General features: G+C 33.5%; 1 protein-coding gene across 2 annotated transcripts in view; it reads right to left on the reverse strand.

The window, feature by feature from the left end:
- Positions 1 to 21,027: 21,027 nt before the first annotated feature.
- The window catches only part of LOC131035003 (very-long-chain aldehyde decarbonylase CER3), a 47,889-nt gene continuing 46,682 nt past the window's right edge, over positions 21,028 to 22,234 (reverse strand). For both annotated transcript variants that reach the window (XM_057966638.1, XM_059219947.1), the window contains 2 exons: positions 21,427 to 21,600; positions 21,028 to 21,344 (listed from right to left, as the gene is read on the reverse strand). In XM_057966638.1, the coding sequence (XP_057822621.1) occupies positions 21,171 to 21,344; positions 21,427 to 21,600 (348 nt within the window). In that variant the 3' untranslated portion in view covers positions 21,028 to 21,170. The remainder of the gene's footprint in view (positions 21,345 to 21,426; positions 21,601 to 22,234) is intronic.

Raw genomic sequence — 22,234 nt, forward strand, 5'->3', positions numbered from 1 at the left:
CTTTTGATATAGGTAATCCTCCATATGCATTTTCCATAACTGATAATTCTGACTGTTAAACATCTCGACCTTGAATTTGGTTTCTTCCATTGCTCCCACTTAAATCTAAAAGTCCTTGCCAATTTATAGAAATGCACAGCTCTAATACCAATTGTTAAGGTTTAGGCAGATTTAGAGAAAATACAAATTAACAATTATATGAAGATTTGAATACATAAAGATGAATAAAAACACAACACAAAATAACACAGAGATTTAACGTGGCTCACCCAAGATGGGCTACATCCATAGAACATAGTCGTCCAATCTTTTTTTATTATCCAGTAAATTAGTACAAAACAATTACAATTCCTTAAACATTCCAGCCGCTTATAACATGCAATTTTAGGGCAACATACAAAGTTGGCTAACAAAGAATAAACCTAACCCTAAAGGAATATTCTTGTAATCTTTTCCTCATACTCGTATTATCGTACTCGTACTCGTATTCTTATAATCATATTCTCATATTCTTGTACACATACGAGAATTTTGGGGGGAGCCTTCAACTCCCCATTACTCTGGCCCTTTGGGCTAACACGTCTACCCAACAAGTGTATAGACTTGCATGATCAATCACCACATACAAATAGTCCTGACATTTTAGGAGCTCTTTTTGGGAATATGTCTAAATATGCTTACATTGCTCAGATCTAGGTTTATGGCTCAATCTCGCGACTATAGCTTTCTATTTATGCATTTCTACTTCAATTTCCAACACTTTTACCTTAATTTCAATAATTTAACTCACAAAACAGGGTTTATTATTTCACATCATTGAAAACCCCCAATCCAATCATAATTCTTAGTCCTAATCCTTGTTGGTTCATGGCTAGATCTATTGGATTGTAACCCTCTTTTGAATGTAATGGTATTTAAGTCACAAATTAGTGGTTTCTTCCTTCTATGGTGGAAACCCTAATTTTTTCACCAATTACACATCAACACTAGGATTGGGGTTCAATAAACAAGAAAGTCTAATTTGAAAGCCCGATTCTTGGCCTAGATCTCTCCATCTCATTAACAATGATTGACACAACAGTAATTCTATCAACCTCTTCCCTTTCATTCATAAATTTGGTAGACTCCTCCTCCCCTTTTGAATGAACCTCCTCCAAAAAAAATTTGATAGACTTTTTTAGGCTTCTTATTTTTTAGGTTTTATAATTTTCTAGAATGAAGCTACTTACTTGAAGGTGAGGTTACAAATACTTACACAACAATCTTCTAAGATAAGTAGTTAAGGAATTTTGGGGATTTAATTTTTAACACACTCAAGGGAGGACTAGGTTTAGTAGTAGGATTTAGATAAGAATCAACAATTTCATTTTGTGAGATGACAATATTTTTCTTACCTTTAGTAACATCAACAAAGATCTTATTATTCCAAAAAAATTTCCCCATGAGATAAGAAATATTTTTTTAGGAGGCCTCATTGGTGAGGAGTCTTCAATGAAGCAATCCTTGATGGGTTTAGGGGGAAAAGGGAAAGGTGGAAATTATAGACACAATATATAAGATCCTAGTGGAGTGGGATGGGGGGTTTATTTATATTTTTAGCGGACAAGTCATTTGCTTCCTTCATAGAAAATTCCAAAGAGAAGAGTAGGTAGAAAGGAAAGAGAGTGAGGGTTTTATTGATAAAGTGGTTTAAAAGGAAAAAATGGTAGAGGTATTAACACTTAAACCTACCTTAAAATGTAAAATAATTCATGAGAAAGTAGCACACCTTACCCCATAGCTATTGTATCTTCGCTCTGTTGAAGCTTCCTTGTTTTATACCAAAACCTTGCCCTCCTTGAAGAAGAGGGTCATGTTGTCATTATCAGGGACTTTATTGTGCCTCGTTATATTTTTCCCTTTACATGTCATCTCCATATAATTTTTGATAATATCCTCCCTAATTTAAAGTAAATACCTCCCATTGATACTTAACAATTATTCTAGGCACTCAAAAATTGTATGGTGAGATTTTTATCATGCCCATTCAAGAATTCAAGAAAAGGGGTGATCCCACCTTCATTGAAAATGTGCCAAACAATGGCATCACCTTTGAATTAATCAAAGGATTTTACTTCCATTATAACTCTAACACCTCCCATAATAGTAGTCATAGAGTGATAGATCTGTAAATTAGAGTTTCTATAAACACCACATGTCAATGCGAAAGCCTAAATAAAGAAGTCTTTTATTTCACAAATGAAATTAGGAATCATAAGAACTTGACATAATTATCACTTCACAAGGTGAAATATTCCAAGGATAATCATATAAATGACAATATGTGCCAAATTAATAAACATTATTACTTGGCACCATTGAATTCATTAAAATATCCATCCTTCACATTTTTAAAGTCCTTTTCTTATTCATACCATATGGATTTATAAATAAATCTGTGTTAGTTGTCCTTTTCAAAATCACAAATTAAAAGTTTTAGTGGGAGATATAATGAGTAATTATCAAAATGGACCACTGGTAGGTCCTTTTGAAGACAACCCCCATCATAAGAAACCGAGTTCCATGCAATCATGAAAATACGTTTACCACTACCACTCATCCTAGTCACCGCCACCTCAACAAATTTCAAATTTTTATCCACATCACCTCTAAATACAAAATAAAATGGGTATTTCAAATCAAGTTAGATATTATTAGAATATATATAGTTATATATTTTAAACTATAATTTCTTATACTATCTATCATCATATTAAGGAATGATGTTTTGTATCTCCTTTAAAAGAAGGATTATGTTCTCCGGTAGACTCTCCATGCTCCTCCAAAATCTCATTGAATTTAAAATAATTCTTATTAACCAAGGAATCCACAACTCTATTTACCTCTATGTCTATAAGAGATAGATCATAATTGTCAAAACCCCCAAAAAATACTTCGTATTTCATGAATGATATCATCCATGCACTATCTAAATATAATCATTCTCTTCATTGAGACTAATATGAGCTTATAATCACCTTCAACTTGAAGCTTTATTATTCCCAAGGAGAGATCAAATTTAGTTCCCCATAGATTTTTATTCCCCTTGAGTAGCCAACAATGAATTCACCCCTGGGAGATCATAAAATTCCTTGAACACTAGCCAAACCAAAATCACCTTTTGTAGTCCCATCAAAATTTTATTATCCCCAATCATTTGGGGAGCCATCTATTTCATTCTTTGGTGAGCGATATTCTTTAGTTTTTTTAACCCTAAAGGTTCCCAAAGAGAAGCCCCACATATTTAAAACTTTAATTTACAAGGGGTTTGGGAGGGCATGTCGTGCCCCTACCCTAGCCAGCTTTGTAAAACCGGTTTGGCCTTGGTTGACTTTTTATGTGGCATTCTTGAATGGTTGAATTACCATGAGGTAATGTTGTAGTCAGATATTATGATTATTGTGCATACCTATTAATGTGATTTCACGTTGATTCTTATGTAAGTTTAATTGTCCTCCTGATTCTTGTTATTAATCTCGAGCTAACACCTTCATTATATGTGTGTGTGTGTGTGTGTGTGTGTGTGTGTGTGTGTGTGTGTGTGTGTGTGTGTGTGTGTGTGTGTGTGTGTGTGTGTGTGTGTGTGTGTGTGTGTATGCTTGTGTGACTCTTGGTTGCAGGAGATTGCAGGTAAAGTATCACCTAGGTGTTGATGAATACTAAGAGGTGGGGGTGAATTAGTATGCCAAAAATCTTTGCACTTAAACACTTTGCAAGACTAACAGTAAACCAATAAAACAATTTAATAGACAAACCGGTTAACAAACATGCAAACCAAATAGCTAATAATGCATTCACCCACAGAAGCACAAACACCATAACATAATAGATTTTGACGTGGAAACCCAAATGGGAAAAACCACGCTGAGATGGAACAAACAAGTCACTATTTGCAGAATAGGAACCAGATCGGTTAAGGTCTTACAATGTTCTTTACCAGAACAGATCCTGTTAGGAATCTCAATCTCTATTAGGAGATAAGTCTGAATAAAGACTACCTTGCTAGAGGATTTTAGATCCACAGATGTGAACCACCTTGTTAGAGGATTTACAAAAAGGCTTTTGGGCCTACCCGGTTAAGGGCTACATACTTGTCAAAGATGTGAGTAATCAACAAGTGTTTGATCTATCTAATAGCACAGACTGCTCGGTTAGATCCTTGATAGCTCGTTCTTAATGCACTCCTGCATTACTTTAGTCTTTTACACATTCATATTCTTTCCAACTCCTCAACCACCTTAAACCCTAGCAACAACATAAACTTTTTTGTTGCGACCTCATCAACAACCTAAAACCCTAGACATGATGTCCTTATAAAGGAATCTGATTTCATGTCGGTCCAATAGGATTACATTACAATTTCCTAGGTTCAATGAACCTGGACATACTTGGTACCATGACACAAAAAGAACCATTATAGTATCGACACCGTCAAACAATCGGTGGATGGTAACTCATCACAAAATGCCAGTTGGTAACTCATCACAGAGTATTACCAGTTCATACAAAATGTCAGTTGCTGGTTTGACATAAATGAAGATTGGTAAAAATGTGTTATGCCGCTTTAATCCCTCGTACCACTGGGGATCCACGAACCGCTTGGGGTCAACATGCCGCTTCAGACTAGGAAACACATTCTGCAAAACACCAATATTCTAAAGACTATAATACAACATACGGTTGGAACAAATACTGGTTATGCTCTAACTTATACATATAAAGAGGATCTCAATGCAAGTGTGTGTCCATCAATGACAATCACAACATAAACATAAAAAATGCCAACAATCTCGCCCTTTGGGATTGATGGCAACACTTAGGAAAATAAAATTTTGACATCTAAGTGGTTTACAACAAAATCATGCCATTAGCAAAATTGCTCCCCCTAAGCATATACACTATCCCTTTAACAATACAATGTATAGCACTTTTGCATATAGAGCATAAACATTGAGATATTCAGAGCATATAATCAAAATTTTGATTACCAGATACTTTTTCAAATAGAATTATTCTTTCCCTTTACCAACAATGACAAAGTACAGCTGAACAACCCTATTTTCATTTGATATTAAAAAATAATAAAAGTTTATGACAACAAGGAATGATACTTGTCAAAAACAGATTTAAAGTCTTGCAAGAATTGTTTCATCGACAAAGACCAGGACTCAAGTAGGGAGGTGGCTACTTCTTGCTCTGTCTGCATCTGGGAGACCTGTCTTCCATGGCATCAATTGTGCTCATCTCCTGTGTAACTGTTAAGGCATCCAGGTTCAGATAGCACTTTTGAAGAATTTGCAATCGTGGGAGTAGAACCAGTTGTAGCTCCTGCAAATCTCTAGATCGAGTGCTGATCTTTTGCTCCATTTTTGCTGACTGGATGTGAAACTGGTGAATGGTTTGCCCATAAGTTGTAAAGGAATCATAAGGCAGCTTGAATGTGCTCAAGTAGGACTGCAAGTCCATTTCAAGTTTTTGCTTTTGAGCTAGCACATCATCATAGAACAAATGGGGTTGGCAGATCTTGCTGAGTAGTAGATTTCCCTCATCTAGAGCGTCCCTTATATCCTTTTGTTCTTTCTTTAGTTCAGATCAGAGCTCATTCAACTTCTTCACCAGAGCTATATTAAGAGCTTTTTGATGCTCCTTCTTGACATTAGCCTATGCTGCCTCTTCAAGGCTCTGCACCTCATCATCCACTACTGTGCATAGGAGCTTAAGTTTAGCTAGTGATGAACCAGTCTTGGGAAGATTTGTACCGGGTATCAAACTGGTAAGAGTGTCCACAACCACTTGAATTACATCCTGCTCCTTCTTCCTTCGAAGAATTTCAAGGCACTCTTGAGCAACCTTGATGCTCTGCATTAGCTCTGTTTCACTTGTAGACTGAAGATCGATAGGACTGGTGAGGTCAGCCGGTTTGGCTTGACTACTAGTTGCCTTCAAAGTCTCCATCTAGGTTCTCTTTGTCGCTTCTCTTTCCTTATCCTCTTCTTCTTTCTTCCTTGCCGCTTCTCTTCTCTTTTCCTCTGCTTTGTCTTCCTCTGCCTTTTTCCTTTCTGCTTCCTTCCACTTCTCCTCTTCTTTCTCTTCCTCTTCCTTCTTCTTTTTCTCTACTTCTCTCCTTTTCTCTTCTTCCTTATCTTCCTCTTCCTTCTTCTTTCGCTCTGCTTCCTTCTTCTTCTCTTGTTCCTTATCTTCCTCTTCCTTCTTTTTCCTTTCATCTTCTTGCTTCTTTTTCTCTTCATCTTCTTTTCTTTTCTCCTCTTCCTCCTTTTTCTTCTTATCCTCTTCATCTTTCTTCTTCTTCTCTTATTCATCTTTCTTCTTCTTCTCTTCTTCATCCTTTTTCTTCTGCTCTTCTTCATCCATTTTCCTCTGCTCTGCCTGTTCCTTTGTCGCTTCCTGTCTGTCCTCGACTTGCTTATTAACCTGTTTAGCCTGTTGCTCTTGTCCTGTTACCTTAGATGGTGTTTCCTGAGTAACATCTTCTACGTCTCGGGCATCGACATCAATAGTGTCGACTAGTTCATCAACCGGATTTCCTTCATCATCAAGTACTTCATCCGGTTTGGATATAACCGGTTCTTTCTCAGCTTGCTAGTTGGTTTCAGCCACTCGATGCATCTTCAGAGCATCTAGAGCATGAGTGTGTGTATCCTTGAGCACTTCCTTACCCTTTCCTTCCAGTAACAGGAGTCTTCTTCTTCTCATGAAGAAAAGACCTTTGTATTTGTTCATTACATCGAACAGTTCCGAATTTGATACATCAAGAAAATGTTCAGCATAAACTTTTTCTCTCGTTTCCTGTTCCTACTCTATGGCAATGTGCCATTTATTGTCTAAGGACTTATACAAAGAATCTGGTGTTTCAGATCTAATTTCTGAAGGGGACCGGTCATTAACACATAAATACTAAATTATTTCTTTTTCCATCGCCTCCTTTTCATCATCATTAAAGTCATCAAAATAATCAATTAAATCATTCAATACTTTTCTCCTAATGTTTTTGATAGTTCTTTGACAATGTGTCAAAGGTTTATAGGAGGAGATTTCAATATTTACCAGTGCCCATGATGCCGGTTCATTCTTTGTCTTCCTCTTTGCTTGACGTGTTTTCTTTGGCTTTTCCTCAGACACAGTTTCTTCTGAGTCTGGAGAGGTATTCCTTGTCTTCCTCTTTCTCTCGAACACTTTAGCCGGTGCTACTTCCAGTTTCTTCTTGGTTGGTGACCACTTGGTCACTTTTGGAGTTGCAGTAGTAACCGGTGCTGATGCTGCAGGCATTGCCTTTGCCTTCTTTACTGCCAGTTCTTTTTCTTTCATTGCTGGTTTTTCCTCAACCGGTGCTATCCTCTTTAGGTAGGTACTCGTTCTGTTTGCCTTAGGATCAAGTGGTGAGACAATAAGGATAGAGGCATACCCTTCCAGCATATCGTACATCACCTCATAGCCCACTGGCTCCACTTTTTCATGTCTAGGCTCAACAACTTCCATTATGCATTTATCTACTTGGATGGTGAAGTAGATATCATCTTCATATTTCTTGACGATGTCACCTAATATCCTCATTCTTTGGCTCATTTTCCTTCTGAACTCATCAAAATACTTGTTCAGAATATCAGGGTAGCCGGTTCCAATTGCTTCAATGCTTTCCTTGATTTGCTTGGTCACCGGTTGGTCACCAGACCATTGGACATCTCCTACTCCTAGAAAGTAGCCTTGGAAATAGAAGAACAACCCAACCAGTAGTTGTCCAAACTTGAACCTTAGTGCATTATCCTGTTTGATCGACTTCAAATTCAACATGAGTTATCTCTGCATACCGGTGCACAGATCAAATGATGCATCCTCCTTTATCATCTGGTAAGCAACATTTACCGTTGCAACAGAGAATGTCCGGTAGCCTATCACCATGCAGGCATACTTAACCAGATCATCCTTGATAGAATTGACTGTCATGCCTCGTGAGTCGCTCACTGAACTGGTGAGCTTGGTCATTTTAGTTTTGCTTACCGTCCTTAGGGTTGGCACTTCCCCTGTGTTCCAGAAGCCGGTGATAGCATGAATTGCCTACGACATGATATCATGTGTTCTCTCCAGGTACATCTTGTCACCATGGACTCTGCTCAGAATGATCCTTATATGATCCTCTGTGAAATCTTCTAGGAAGTAAACAACATTGTGGAGCTTTTTCTTCTCCAAAATATTAAACTCCGGTTTGATCTTCTTATTTTTTCCACATAATAAACCTAACTAGGTGTGGATAGCTAGAGACCCTAGATCTTCTATCTTGCAATCTATGTAGTCATAAATTCCCTCTTCTACTATCACACCAGTCGGAACTTGTGATAGTGCATTATACTTGGACTTCCATTGAATAAAACTTGCAGACTCGACAGATGCACTAGAACTGGTATGAGATGCAGAAGCCATGATAGAAATCTTAAGAACTCAAGAAATACCTTTTGAAACACATGAAATTAGGGCTTGCTAATTCTCCTTCACTTCACACTCCGTCGGTTGCTGAATCATCGCTTTGTGTTCTCCACTTGATCATTTCTAGTTTGAATTTGAATCTTCTTCATAGTTTCTCAACTTCTCAAAATCTCTACTCAAATCACCTTATCATTGCTCTGCTCTTTGAAAAACTTTTCTTCTCTCGAAAACTGATAGTGAGAAATGATTTGAAAAATGCTTTTAAACATATTCCTCACCTACCATCATTAATGCTCCTCCATTAGGGCGTAAACCCTAATTTGCCTGTTTACCATTTCCGATCTTTTGCCAAATGACAGGTATCACATATCGGTTAAGGTTGTTTACTGATGTAAACTGGGGGTTCGAAACATTTCACCGTTTTCTCCCCCTAAGCTTTTCTGAAGCTTTGTTTATGGGTTCCATGATTTCCATACTAGGTGCAGAAACAGGTTCCTCTTGTAACACCGCTAGTTTCTTCTTCCAAGTTTTGTTCATGTCCGCTTGAACAGTGTCAACATCAATGTTTCCTTCTGGAGTGACCAGTATATCATCAGATATGTTCTTTCTTGATCTACAGAATCTGGCAATGTGACCCGGTTTGTTGTAGTGATAGCAGACCAATCCAGGTGCTCTCCAAGGTCCATTGTTCATGTTTCCATTTTTTCTTCTGCATGTTGCAGCAGTGTGACCATGACCATGACAGACCATAGAGTTTTCTCTCCATCTGGTTGCCGCTTGATAGCCACCGCTTCTTTGTTGATGACTGAATGCATTAAACCGGTTGTGATTCCGGTTCACCAAAGGTTTAGGACCAGCTCCTTGGGTCCTCTGAGGATATCTATCACTATTGTTCATAATTGACCTGCATTCAGATGCTCTATGCCCATACTTATTGCATGCATAACAGTTACCATTGAATCTATAGGATCTAGGCTTATCATTTAAGAAATAAGGAAAATTGTTGTAAGCCTTACTCCTACACACATTTACAATATGTCCTTCTTTAAGACAGTTGAAACAAACAGGTTCAAACTTTTGCTTACCTTTATCCTTTGATGTCGGTTGTTTCTTTGATGTTCCAGCATTTGTACCAGAGGTCTCACCTTCCTCATGACTAGAATAACCAAGTCCATTGGTATTCTTGACCGGTTTGGCAGATTCAAGCTTTTTCTCTAGCTTGACAGTACTCTTCTTGAACTTAGCAACTATTTCCTTTGACTCAGAGAGTTCTTTGGAAATAGTAGCATTTGTTTCCAACAGGTTTTCATTCTCAGAGATGGCAGTGTTTGGTTCTCTTTGCATGTCTTCCTCTTCCACTTTGCTTGCATGGAGTTGAGCATTTAGGGCACTGAACTCTTGTTTTAGCTTAGAGATCTCATGATCTCTTTCTTTCACCAGATCTTCAGCTTTCCTTCAATTCTCAAGCTCTTGACACATTTGGATAGTCAGTCCTTCCAACTCCTTTCTCAGGTTGGAGTTTGATTCATTCAACTTCTTTACTTCAGCAATTAGGGCTTCCATGTCTGCTTCATCTGAAGAACTATTTTTAGATAGCTCCATCATCTTTTCTACATGTTCTCTTCTTTTTGCTTGAGATGCCTTGTATTTGACCATAAGATCATCATAGGCTTGCTCAGACTGAGTGAGCCAGTGGGTAAGTTCCCTCAAAGTGTATTCCCCCATATCTCTTTCCAAGTGGTTAAACTTATAGAAAGGTTGGATCTGATACCAATTGATGAATACTAAGAGGGGGGGGGGTGAATTAGTATGCCAAAAATCTTTGCACGTAAACACTTTGCAAGACTAATAGTAAACTGGTAAAATAGTTTAACAAACAAACCAGTTAACAAACATGCAAACCAAATAGCTAATAATGCATTCACCCATAGAAGCACAAACACCATAACACAATAGATTTTGATGTGGAAACCCAAATGGGAAAAACCATGGTGAGATGGAACTCACAAGTCACTATTTGCAGAATAGGAACCAGAACGGTTAAGGTCTTACAATGTTCTTTACCAGAACAGATCCTGTTAGGAATCTCAATCTTTGTTAGGAGATAAGTCCGATTAAAGACTACCTTGCTAGAGGATTTTAGATCCATAGATGTGAACCACCTTGTTAGAGGATTTACAAAAAGGCTTTTGGGCCTACCCGGTTAAGGGCTACAGACTTGTCAAAGATGTGAGTAATCAACAAGTGTTTGATCTATCTAATAGCACAGACTGCTCGGTTAGATCCTTGATAGCTCATTCTTAATGCACTCCTGCATTACTTTAGTCTTTTACACATTCATATTCTTTCCAACTCCTCAACCACCTTAAACCCTAGCAACAACATAAACTTTTTTGCTGCGACCTCATCAACAACCTAAAACCCTAGACATGATGTCCTTATAAAGGAATCTGATTTCATGTCGGTCCAATAGGATTACATTACAATTTCCTAGGTTCAATGAACCTGGACATACTTGGTACCACGACACAAAAAGCACCATTATAGTGTCGGCACCGTCAAACAATCAATGGATGGTAACTCATCACAAAATGCTTGTTGGTAACTCATCACAGAGTATTACTGGTTCATACAAATGCCGGTTGCCGGTTTGACAGAAATGAAGACTGGTAAAAATGTCTTATGCCGCTTTAATCCCTCGTACCACTTGGGGTCAAAATGCCGCTTCAGACCAGGAAACACATTCTGCAAAACACCAATAGTCTAAAGACTATAATACAACATACCAGTTGGAACAAATACCGGTTGTGCTCTAACTTATACATATAAAGAGGATCTCAATGCAAGTGTGTGTCCATCAATGACAATCACAACATAAACATCAAAAATGCCAACAGGTGCGAGGTTCGTCTTCACCTGGATTCACAGGGTTGAGTATACCTCTTTCATCCTTAGAATTTGGGTTAGGTGGTCGTAAAAACCTCAGTTTACCCTAGTCATACTCAAGTGAGCATTGCATGTGGTTCATCAGTTTCTTTTCATATGGGTTTGTGGGTCGGGTATTTGGTTGGCTTTCTTGGGTTGCGTGCTTGGCATGTGGTTAAACTGAGTATTTAATCCTAAGTAGTTATTTTGATTTAATGTGTTCATTTATGCATTAGTAATTAAGAAACTAAAGTAAATAGGTTTCTTTCATATAACTAATCATTAATTAAAAATTTCTCTATTCATGTTTGTAGCAAGTTTAATTTAATGGTTAATTTTAAATAATAAAGTTATTCAGTTTATGCATTTTGAAAGGGAAGATTTAAATTTATTTGAAATAGAAATAATTTAATCTCTTTTACTTTTTGGAATAGAAAGCTTAATTTTAATTATTTAAGAAAATCAATTTTGATTAGAAAAGTAAGTTTTATTCCTATATATTTGATATAGTGTGAAAGATTGATTTTGAGAATTTAATTTAATTAAAAATATTTTACCCTCATTAATATTGTGAAATACAAATATTAGCTTTGTTAATATTGAGAAAATTAAAATTAAATGAGGGAGGGAATCATTTTGATTTTTTTAAATTAGAAAATCAAGTTTAGATTATTTGAATAGTTAAAAAAAGAATGATTTTTTTTTTTAATGGAAAAGTTGTTTAAATTCTAAAATAAGGGATTAGGTCAGGGGATTCTTCTATTTAACCCTAGGTTTGGAAATATTTTTTTGGGGGGGATTATTTTTTTGGAGAGACATTTTGGAAAAAGCTCTAGAGGAATTTTTGGGAAAAATATTTTTTGGAAGAGAAGTTTTGATCCGGAGCTTGGAGGTTGGGGTTCTGAAACAAATCTCATCCAGGATGGCTAAATGAGGTAGGAATCTGTGTATCATTTTGATTATTTGCTTAATCAAACATTTGTGTTTGGTATTCTCCCTATTTTGTTTTGGTTTAAATCTCCCCAATTGATTTCTTGGTTGGATTTGGGTTTTTAAATCCATGCATAATAGCTTGTGTTCTTGCAAAGTTTGTTAAATCATGGGTGAGGAATGATTTATTTTGCCAAATATGGACTTGGTTTGAAGAAAATTGCTTGTGGGTCTGGGTATTCCTCAATTTCTTGAGTATTTAATAACCTGTGATACAAAAAAAAAAAAAACATTTTAGCCTCTCTATAAAACTGTGAATTTTATCAACATTGGGGTTTATGTTTATTAGAAATTTGTTTTAGTTTATTTTTGTTTTATTTCAAGGAGTTTTTGATTTATTTTGAATCAATTTGATTTAATATAAAAATCAAAATTTAAATTTATTGGGCGAAATTAATCTTTCTAGGTTGAAGGGCAGGGAGCCGAGGGCTCAACCCACGTCTCCTCCCCAGCGCGGATTGCAGCCCGCGGGGGTTTACGACCAGGCCAATGGTTGTAGGTTTCCCTCCGTCCATCATGGTGGCCACAACCCTACGGCTAGGGCACGACCTCCCCACTCTTGGGGATGGGAGGTGGGCCCGCGACAACCCTAGGGTTTGTTTTCTTATTATTTTTTAAAAGTTTAAATATATATATATATATATATTAAGTTTTAATTTGTTTTATTATTATTAAACTTCAATTAATATATTTTATTATTATATATTAATTATTAATTTTTAGTTAATGTATATCTTAAATATATGTTAATTAAGATAATTTATATATTAATATATATTTTTAAATATATATTAATTTTCGGTTCCTTTTAGTGTATATTGTCAATGAACAATAAATATTATACAATTTGTAATTTTATTAAGTTAGGTATATATATATATATATATATATATATATGTTAATTAATATTTTTAGATGGAGTACTTGTTTTAAATATATGCAAGGGAACTATATATTCTTTGAGAAATGTTGAGCTATCTTTCTTTATATTTTCTCTTTATGTATACTTCCATTTTTGGTAAGTGTATAATTATGTTGCTAGAGAGCAGATTAGATTATGGCTTTTGACCCAGGATGAAATGATGTTTTATGTCAAAAAATTAATATCTTATGTTAGTTAATTAATATGAATCTTTGATTTTATATCATTGAGTATTCGGCATATAGAACATTTATGTTAATGTGTATTTGGTTTAAAAACTCGTAATGATGTTCTTATGTTATGTTTTGATGAAAACAAACTTTGTGAGTTAGAAAATCAAGAACAACATGTACTTAGATGAGGTGGATAACTGCAATCAAACTTAGATCATTTAGGAAACTTGATTGACTTTTATTGTTTAAACCAATAGGAAAGAAGATTGTCCTTTTTCGGTTATTGCCTATGCAAGTTTAATTTTTGTATTCGCTTTTGTTTAAAGTAATGGCAAGGCTTTGATAAGTTTGTTTGGACCTTGTCGTTTGGTTGATTTGGGGTACTTGTTTATGTCTTCGGTCTCTAGTTTGGTTGTTTCCTTGTGATGGTGTTATAACTGGTCTTGTCCTTTATGCGGTTGTCGAGTGTTGATTTGTGGTTGACCATAGCGGGTCAGGTCTCTAGTTAGAGTACTGTCGGGCAATGGACCTTGTATTAGCTTTTAATATGTTTAGTTGGGTCCATTTCTATGTAGGGATCATTTATGTACTTATTGACCGATGTGGTCGGTTGCTTATTGGTATGATTTGTGTGCATGGCAGGAATGTAAATGATGTGAAACTTATGTACCCTTAACTTATTTAAATGATCAGAGGGGTCTTGCAGTTGAGCAAATCCGGAGATGTAGCCCTTTAGGGGTGAACTCTGATATCAATTTGGTGTTATGTGTTGCTTTTGTTCTTATGTTTCATGTTTTAGTGTTAGCATGTATGGGTGGCATTTTGATAGAATGTGTAAGTGGATTATATGAGATTTATTGTAAATGCATGTATGCAGTCGTCTCTTAATGCAATAAGTGGTTCATGAAAGAGTGTAGTTTGATTAGCATAATGAAATCTATTATTGTTAATAAAAATAAGTATGCATGAAAAGTTCTCATTAGTTATGATGAAATTATAGTGCGTTTTGGAACAAGATGCATCGCATGTGTTTAATATAAAATTGAACGATATGAATGGATAACAATTGTTGGATGAACTCATCGTATTACCTAAATTGTAATTCTAATGGATGAACTTCATTTTGTTACCTACATTTTAACCTTAATAAATGAACTTCATCAAGTAAACTATATTCTAACCTTAATGGATGAATTCATATGTTATCTATGTTTTAACTTCAATGGGTAGATTTCCTCATGTTAGACTCATCTTCAACCATAATGGATGAACGTGTTTTATTTATCTATAACTTTAAATTACTGAACAATTATATCCTTGTTTAAAGTAATAATGTGAAATTAAGTTAACCTGTTTTATTGGGTCAGATGTCATGAGTTGAGTTAGATTTTAAGTTACGTAATAACATTGGGAAACTCCTTAGGTTTTGTTCAGTCTTCCGCTGTGTTATTGAAGCTTTTGATAACTCATTGTATCTTTACGTTGTGTCTTATTTAAAAAAATATATATTTGCACTCCGTTTGTGTGTTTTAGCTTTATCCCTTCAGGGTTTCCTGGCGAGGCATTACAGGGAATCTAGAGTTTTCCATTTGCTAACATAGACATTTTCTACCAAAATCTTGGAGGAATCAAAAAATACCTCAGAATTTATTTTAAAATTTTGAAAATTTGATTCTTCCTTTCCTTCTAGATCCCCCAACAAATATGAGGGAATCTAGCTCCATAGGTCTTTGATCACCACATGGAAGAAGGGATAGGTCCATCTCTTCACAAGTTCCATTAAAATATCATTCATGACCCAACTAAAAACCAAAATTTGTATGGACAAACCCCACATTTTCTTAGATAAGACACAATGTAGAAGTAGGTGGGGAACCATTTCTTGTTTATTATGACATAAGACACATCTATTAGGTATTTTGACACCTCTTCTTTTCAATTTGTCTTAATTAAATATTATATTGTGGGTAGTTATCCATCAAAATAATCTTATTTTTGAGATCAAATGATGATTTAAAACCTTTTTCATATCTTGTTGGAGTTGTCATTTTTAGCAACAGTCTATAGGAAGTCTTCGTTGAAAATTTTCATCTTTTATCCCTATCCTAAATAAACCCATAACCCTTTCAAAACAAAGGGATATTGATAAACTCAAGTTCCTATTGTAAAGTATGTTCTTCATCTATAAGAGCATCTTGGTTGTTATAGTAGGCCTCAAGGTTCTTCTAGTGTTTTATAATGTTAGTTGCAAAAAGGTAATTAAAGATTAGTCTACGAAATATAGTCGTAGGTTGGCCATCCAAACCCTTGGAAGTTTGATTTATATTTAGAGGTTGATATATAATCTAGGTGTCCTCCAAAAAGTGAATTCATTTTCTATTTTGGAATTTTCTCTTGAGGTCAAAGTGGAAGATATTTCAAGATTTGAACATTATTCTAGATTAGAGAACCTTTAGGAATTTCGGGTTCAGTGAGAGCCTTATTGAATTGGGTGTTGTTTAAGTATTTTTCTTTCATTATGGAAAACTAGTAACTTATATTAAAAATGAGATCCCAACCCACCTTAGACATGAGACCTTTATTAGTGAGGTGGATCTTTCAATTGCCTCTAGGCCCCTATGATCCTTAGGTAGACAAAACTCAATCCAACTTGTGAAAGAAATTTATTTCCTTTCTTTCATACTAAAATAGAGAAAATTCATCTAAATTTTATCAAATTTGTCAACTACAAATTTGGGGATCTTGATAAGAGATAAAAAGTAGACAAGAATACCCCCATAAGGATTATGCATGAAGTTATATTTTCCCACATGACTCAAAGAGTTTACCTTTCAAACTAGCCAACTTGTTTTGGAGTATTCTAGAATTGAGTTCCAAAATGTGGGAGTGATTTTTTTGATAGTTAGAAGGAGCCCAAGGTACACACCAAGAAGAGAAGCACACCAATAGCATGGGATGGTTTTAAATTTTTGTTGTAACTCCAAGTTAGTACTAAAAAAGTAGATATTACTCTTATCATAAGTGATAAATTGGCTAAAAAAATAGCATGATTGTTTAAATAGGTCTTACATATCCTAGATTCTACTTCTAAAGCTAAGCCAAATTGTCTGAAAATTGTCAAATGATAGAGGGGTCAAGAGGGGTAGAAAATTTGATTCTCTTAAGTACCCTAGAATAAAGTATTATTTATTTGTTTCAAAGTTTTATCAGTTCTAAAGAAATACTTATCCATCATGATGACATCAAAACCCACATTATCCAAAAAATCTTGGAAGAAGGCTAGAGGGAAATTAATCAGGTCTTGGGGCCTTATAGGCCCCTGAAGAGAAAGTTGCAACCCTAACCTTCCCCTGAAAAATTATAAAGGAGATTAGAGAATTTTTATCATAGGATAATGCCTATAAAGGAGAGTACATAATTTTTATCATAGGATAAAGCTAAGGGGATGCTACCCAACATATGTTCTTCCACCACACTTGAATGGTTAGAGGCTTGTTCAGTCAACACATATAAAAAAAACTAGAAGTAATATGACCTAACTCAACATCAAAAGAAAAATGATGTCCATGCTCATCAAGAAGTCTTTAGATAATGTTCCTTTACCTATGTCTCATAACAAATAGGTGGAAAGAAGAAGAGTTCTTGTCCCCCTCTTTCAACCATATAATTTTGGATTTCTTCTTATATAAAATCTCTTATTTTTTCAAGATATCCCTTCAGTATTGGTATAGTGAGATTTCAATTAGACAAGTAACCTTAAATCCATGTCTCTTTGATCCATTTTGATTGGATTTTAGCTATCTTGTGACATTATTATTTTTTTCTTCTAAAACATTCCCAAAAGTGAACTTATTCCATCCCTTGACTTTTTTTTCTATAATAGTGAGGTTTTGAGCCAACCTATCCATAGCATTTCCATGAATAGGCATATTACACCATTTGGAGATATAATTACAAAAATTAGGATGTATTGAGCGCATAATATTGAATATCTAAATGAGAAAGGTATAGAATCAAGGTTATCCCTCCATGACAAAAGGAAGGGGTTTTGATTAGAAGTAGTTCTTGGCAAAACAATAAGATTAGAGTTGGTGGTAATGTTCCAGTAGGAAGAAACCCAAAAAATTTCTAACTTTACCTAGATGACATGGTTCCTTTTCTCCAGTTAGTCCAAGTAAATAGGTTTTCCTATAGATAAATATCCATATGGCCAATAGAATTAAGGAAGCCTACAAAATTTATCATGGTACGAGTGTAGTTGATTAATCCCTCAAGTTTTTAAGAAGGAAAAGAGGGGAAATTAAAATCTCCTACCACCATCCACAAAGACTCCTTATTGGCAAGAATGTTGGAAGCCAAATAATCCCACACCTTTTTTATAACATTCCTCATATTAGGGGCATAAATGTTGAAAAGATTCAAAGAAAAAGTAGTGGATATGAACTTAATGACTAGGCTACTTTTGGAGTTTGAAAGAAGATCTTCAAAAAACTTGTTTGGGTTTGACATAGTGACTATACCCCTAGAAGCCCCATGAACTTCACAAATGAAAAACTTAGCATTGGGCCATATATGTTTAGCAATAGATTAATATTTGTTCTTTTAAATTTTTTTAAGTTCTTCAAGGAGAATAATATCTATCTTATTCTCAAGATTATAGTTCTTAAAATAAAATTATGGGGCAGAAAGAGAAAAAAATCTTAAGCAAGGAATTATCCATTGAAGAGATAATCATTTCCATTGTAGAGTTTGGAATATTTATAAAAATACCTTATTCAAACTTGAGGAACTCATGGTTATTTGTTCCAACCACATGCTCACCTCGAGCCTCACCCACAACAACACTTTTCCAAACCTTGAGATTGAGAACCCCTGAAGAATTCTCGAGATGTAGAGAGTCATCCAAAGAAGACTCAATAGTAGAATGAATCATAAAGTGGACCTGAGGTTCTTTTGAGGTAGAATCAATAATATCTTATTCCCTAGAAGCATGAGTGGAAAGAGGTGGTGGGGGTATGGGTCCCTCCTAACTGTACAAAATCATGTGTGAACAAGATTAAAACTAGGGCTAGGCCATAAAGTGTAGAGAGCAATTTTAAAACCTCTTTTTATTGTATCAAATTGTTATAAAAAATAATGAGATCTTATTTTACTAATGGGAAAGATAACATAGCTCTAAAATTAGGATCCCTATAGATAAATATTGAAGTTATAATACAAGAGAATGTAAAGTTCATGGAAAGGCACATTAATTCCTCTAGTAGGAATGAGAAGTGATAGTGACTATCAATAAACTCTAATATTTGTGGGGATCTTTTACTAATCATGTTTGTTGTTCATTTTTAGTGTTCTTGTTTTTGTCAACACTATCTCTTTATTGATCCATATTATTGTTATCTTACTGTAGTTTTATATTTTCTTGATTGATGTTGTATTGTTTTTATATTTTTATCTTGTAAAAGGTTGGATTTCCTTTAAAAATATTCCTTTTACCTTTAATAATAATATAAAAAAACAATGAGATCATTAGTGAGATTGAGAGCATGAAAAATATTGAGAGAAAAGTATTAGATAACTTTTTTAGAAGATATATTACATACAAAAATAACCATAGAAACCCCAAGAGAAACTAGTACAAAATTATTATAAAGAGATAGAAAGAAGAACCTTGAGAAGGAAAAAAAATATTAGAGGAGGTTTTGTGCCAATATGGGAGCCAACAAAAATGTCCATGGAAAGTACCTAATAGATTATTTGATAGCCATCAAAATAAGTTTTCATGACATTTTAATCATTTTTTTTTTCATTTTTTTTGTGTGTGTGGATACTAACATGAGGGTGTCAGATTTCAAGAGTTACACAATTAGAAAAGGAGATGAAATGCTTAAATATCTTAAGATTTGATAGAATTATCAAAATTAATAAAATTTGATATTTTGAATTAGATACATGTCTAATGCAATTGGTTGGGTGCAACCAAAGACATACTATGAGAGTAGATACTAAAATGTATGTAATTTATAGATAAAAATTTAGAGAGTATGCAATTTCTAGCACTAAATCTCTCTTCTTGTTGGTAACTCGTACTTAGCATTGAGAATAACAAACCTTTTAGCTTGCATTTTCAACTATAAGTTTAAGATCATTTACAAAATTAATGAAAAGCTACATGCATTTATTGAGCACTCAAAAAATGGGTATTTGCATTTGATTTTTGTACATAGTAGCACTCCTCATTCTAATAAATGTGATGACGGTCAAGGTCCATTAATTTAATTAAAGAATATTAAACTAACCATCACAACAACAAACACACTCAAAAATCATAAACATATAGAAATAAATGAATTAAAGACAATATCACATATTAATCCATAAAATTCAATTCATTATATAGGCTATATGGATAAACAATTATAATATTGATTATGTTAAATTCTATTATCTAATGAACCATCCAAGAAATGATTTTCAATGAAAAAGGATACATATTTGTATACATGTTTCATTTCAATTCTTAAGAATCATGATACAAACTCAATTTAGATGTCTTGTTATAATTTTATCTTATTTACTTGATTGGACCAATAAAGAACACACAAAGTTTCAAATAGAATAATATAATTTTCTTAGTGGTTCTAAGCTTTCTTTGTCTCCTAATTAATTTAGATAGGTTGACAAAGATTCTAAAATAAATTGTGCCAACAATACAAAAATCCAATTATCCAACTTCTTTACTTATAATATAATATTATGAAATATCAATACGAAATAAAATTAATTTATATTAAAAAATATAGATACAAGTAAATATTCTGTTATTGATAAAATTTAAATTAAATAAATAATATTTAAAAATAATAAAATACAAAATATAAAATATGTAAATATATGTGGAGAAATTTCTTATAGACATTTGAAACTAATAACTTGATCAAGTCTATACAACTCAACTTAGAATATTCAATAGTGTGAGAAAAATATGATAGGACCCTATGTGAGTAGGTATGATAAGAGTGACAGAACACAATCCTATTTTAGCATCTTAAAGCTTTTAAAAATTTGTGGATGAAAGTGCAACATATAAATCCAAACATGTGAAAACATGTACTATACAAAGAAAACAATGAAAAGAAATACAATCTTTATTGGATGATATGAAATTACATATAGATAAATGATGCTTTGACAATAGTTTTATTCTATAATATGAATTTTTTAACTATTGGGAATATAATTAAATTATAAATTTAAAAATATTTTTTTATATAATATTAAATTAATAAAAAAACATTCTTAAGTTGAGATTTTTTTAAGTAGTTAGGATAATCAAATTCAAACATTTCCTTAAGATATTATATACTAATTATCATTTTGGAATGTTAAGATCTTTGACGGTATTATTTATTTACAACCTCAATAACATTGAAATTATGGAAATAGTAGTTATATTGTATATGTTTTATAATTAAACATTCTATGATTGAGAAACTCAAAGCAGTGAATTCTTATGCTAAAGAATTTTCTATAAGATTATAATTTCAATGGAAAGTTATTTCTTGATAACATAATTGATGATAATAATACATAATGTGACAAACTATTTGAATATCTTATTCAAAGAGTTGCAACAAATTAATATTTTAAGAAAGAAAACAAAGGCATGTATACATGCAAGAAAATCATTTAGCTGGAGGTTGTGGAACAAGAGTAAATCCATATTTTATGGCTGCATTCCATACAAGATCAATGTGATCAACATTAATTGCTCCAACTTCATGATTCTTGTAACCTTCAAGTGCATGAACAACTCCTCCTGCATGGCAAGCGTGTACTACTCTTCTAGGCATTGTGTACTACAATCACAAGTGAGATAATTTAAACATATCTTCTTTTATAAACAACCATTACTTATAAGATAAAATATATTTATTTTACCTCACAACAATTGAGTCCTTTAACTTCTTGTGGAAGCACAAGTGATACTGAATCTCTATATGTGCAATCACTCCTGAATTCAACGATCTTTGGCAATGTAAATTGATAAAATTGAGTTCCTTTTGGTGCACACTTTTGATCTCTATAACCTGCCCATTTTCCTACAATCCAAGTCTGCACAAAACTTTACATATTATAATACTCGTATAAAACAAATTAGTTCATTACTTTTCATAAAAGATATATCTCATACACATTTATCATAAAGTGTATTGTGAGAGGCCTTTTAATAAATAATAAATAATAAATAATAAATAAAATATTGACATCAAAATGCATTGTTAGACTCCTCATATTTTGTTTTCTACATATAATGTAATAAAAAATATTTTAAAAATAAATTTACATTATAAAAACATTTAGATTTATAAAACACATAAAACTTAAGCTATTTTATTCTTAGTTTCTATAGAACAATAATATCTAAATGCTCTATAAAAAATGCATTGGGTAGTATTTTAGAATTTAGTTAACTAGACCTACAAATATTGATCCAAATAAAGCTTCTTCATTTTAGAACTTTAAGTAGAGATAAAAGGATATTAATACAAAAATAAAATGTTTGGAAAAATATAAATTTACAAATATGTAGTATATCGATATTTATAATTTTATTTATGAAGTCAAAAAATCTAATTAGGTTCATTTAATAGAAGACATTAAAAATATTAGTTTTTATTTTAGAATTTATGATTTGAAATTACAATATTGAAATTTTCTAATCGTATATATTAATAATATATTTAAA

Source organism: Cryptomeria japonica, chromosome 4, assembly GCF_030272615.1.
Source record: "Cryptomeria japonica chromosome 4, Sugi_1.0, whole genome shotgun sequence".
NCBI lineage: Eukaryota > Viridiplantae > Streptophyta > Pinopsida > Cupressales > Cupressaceae > Cryptomeria > Cryptomeria japonica.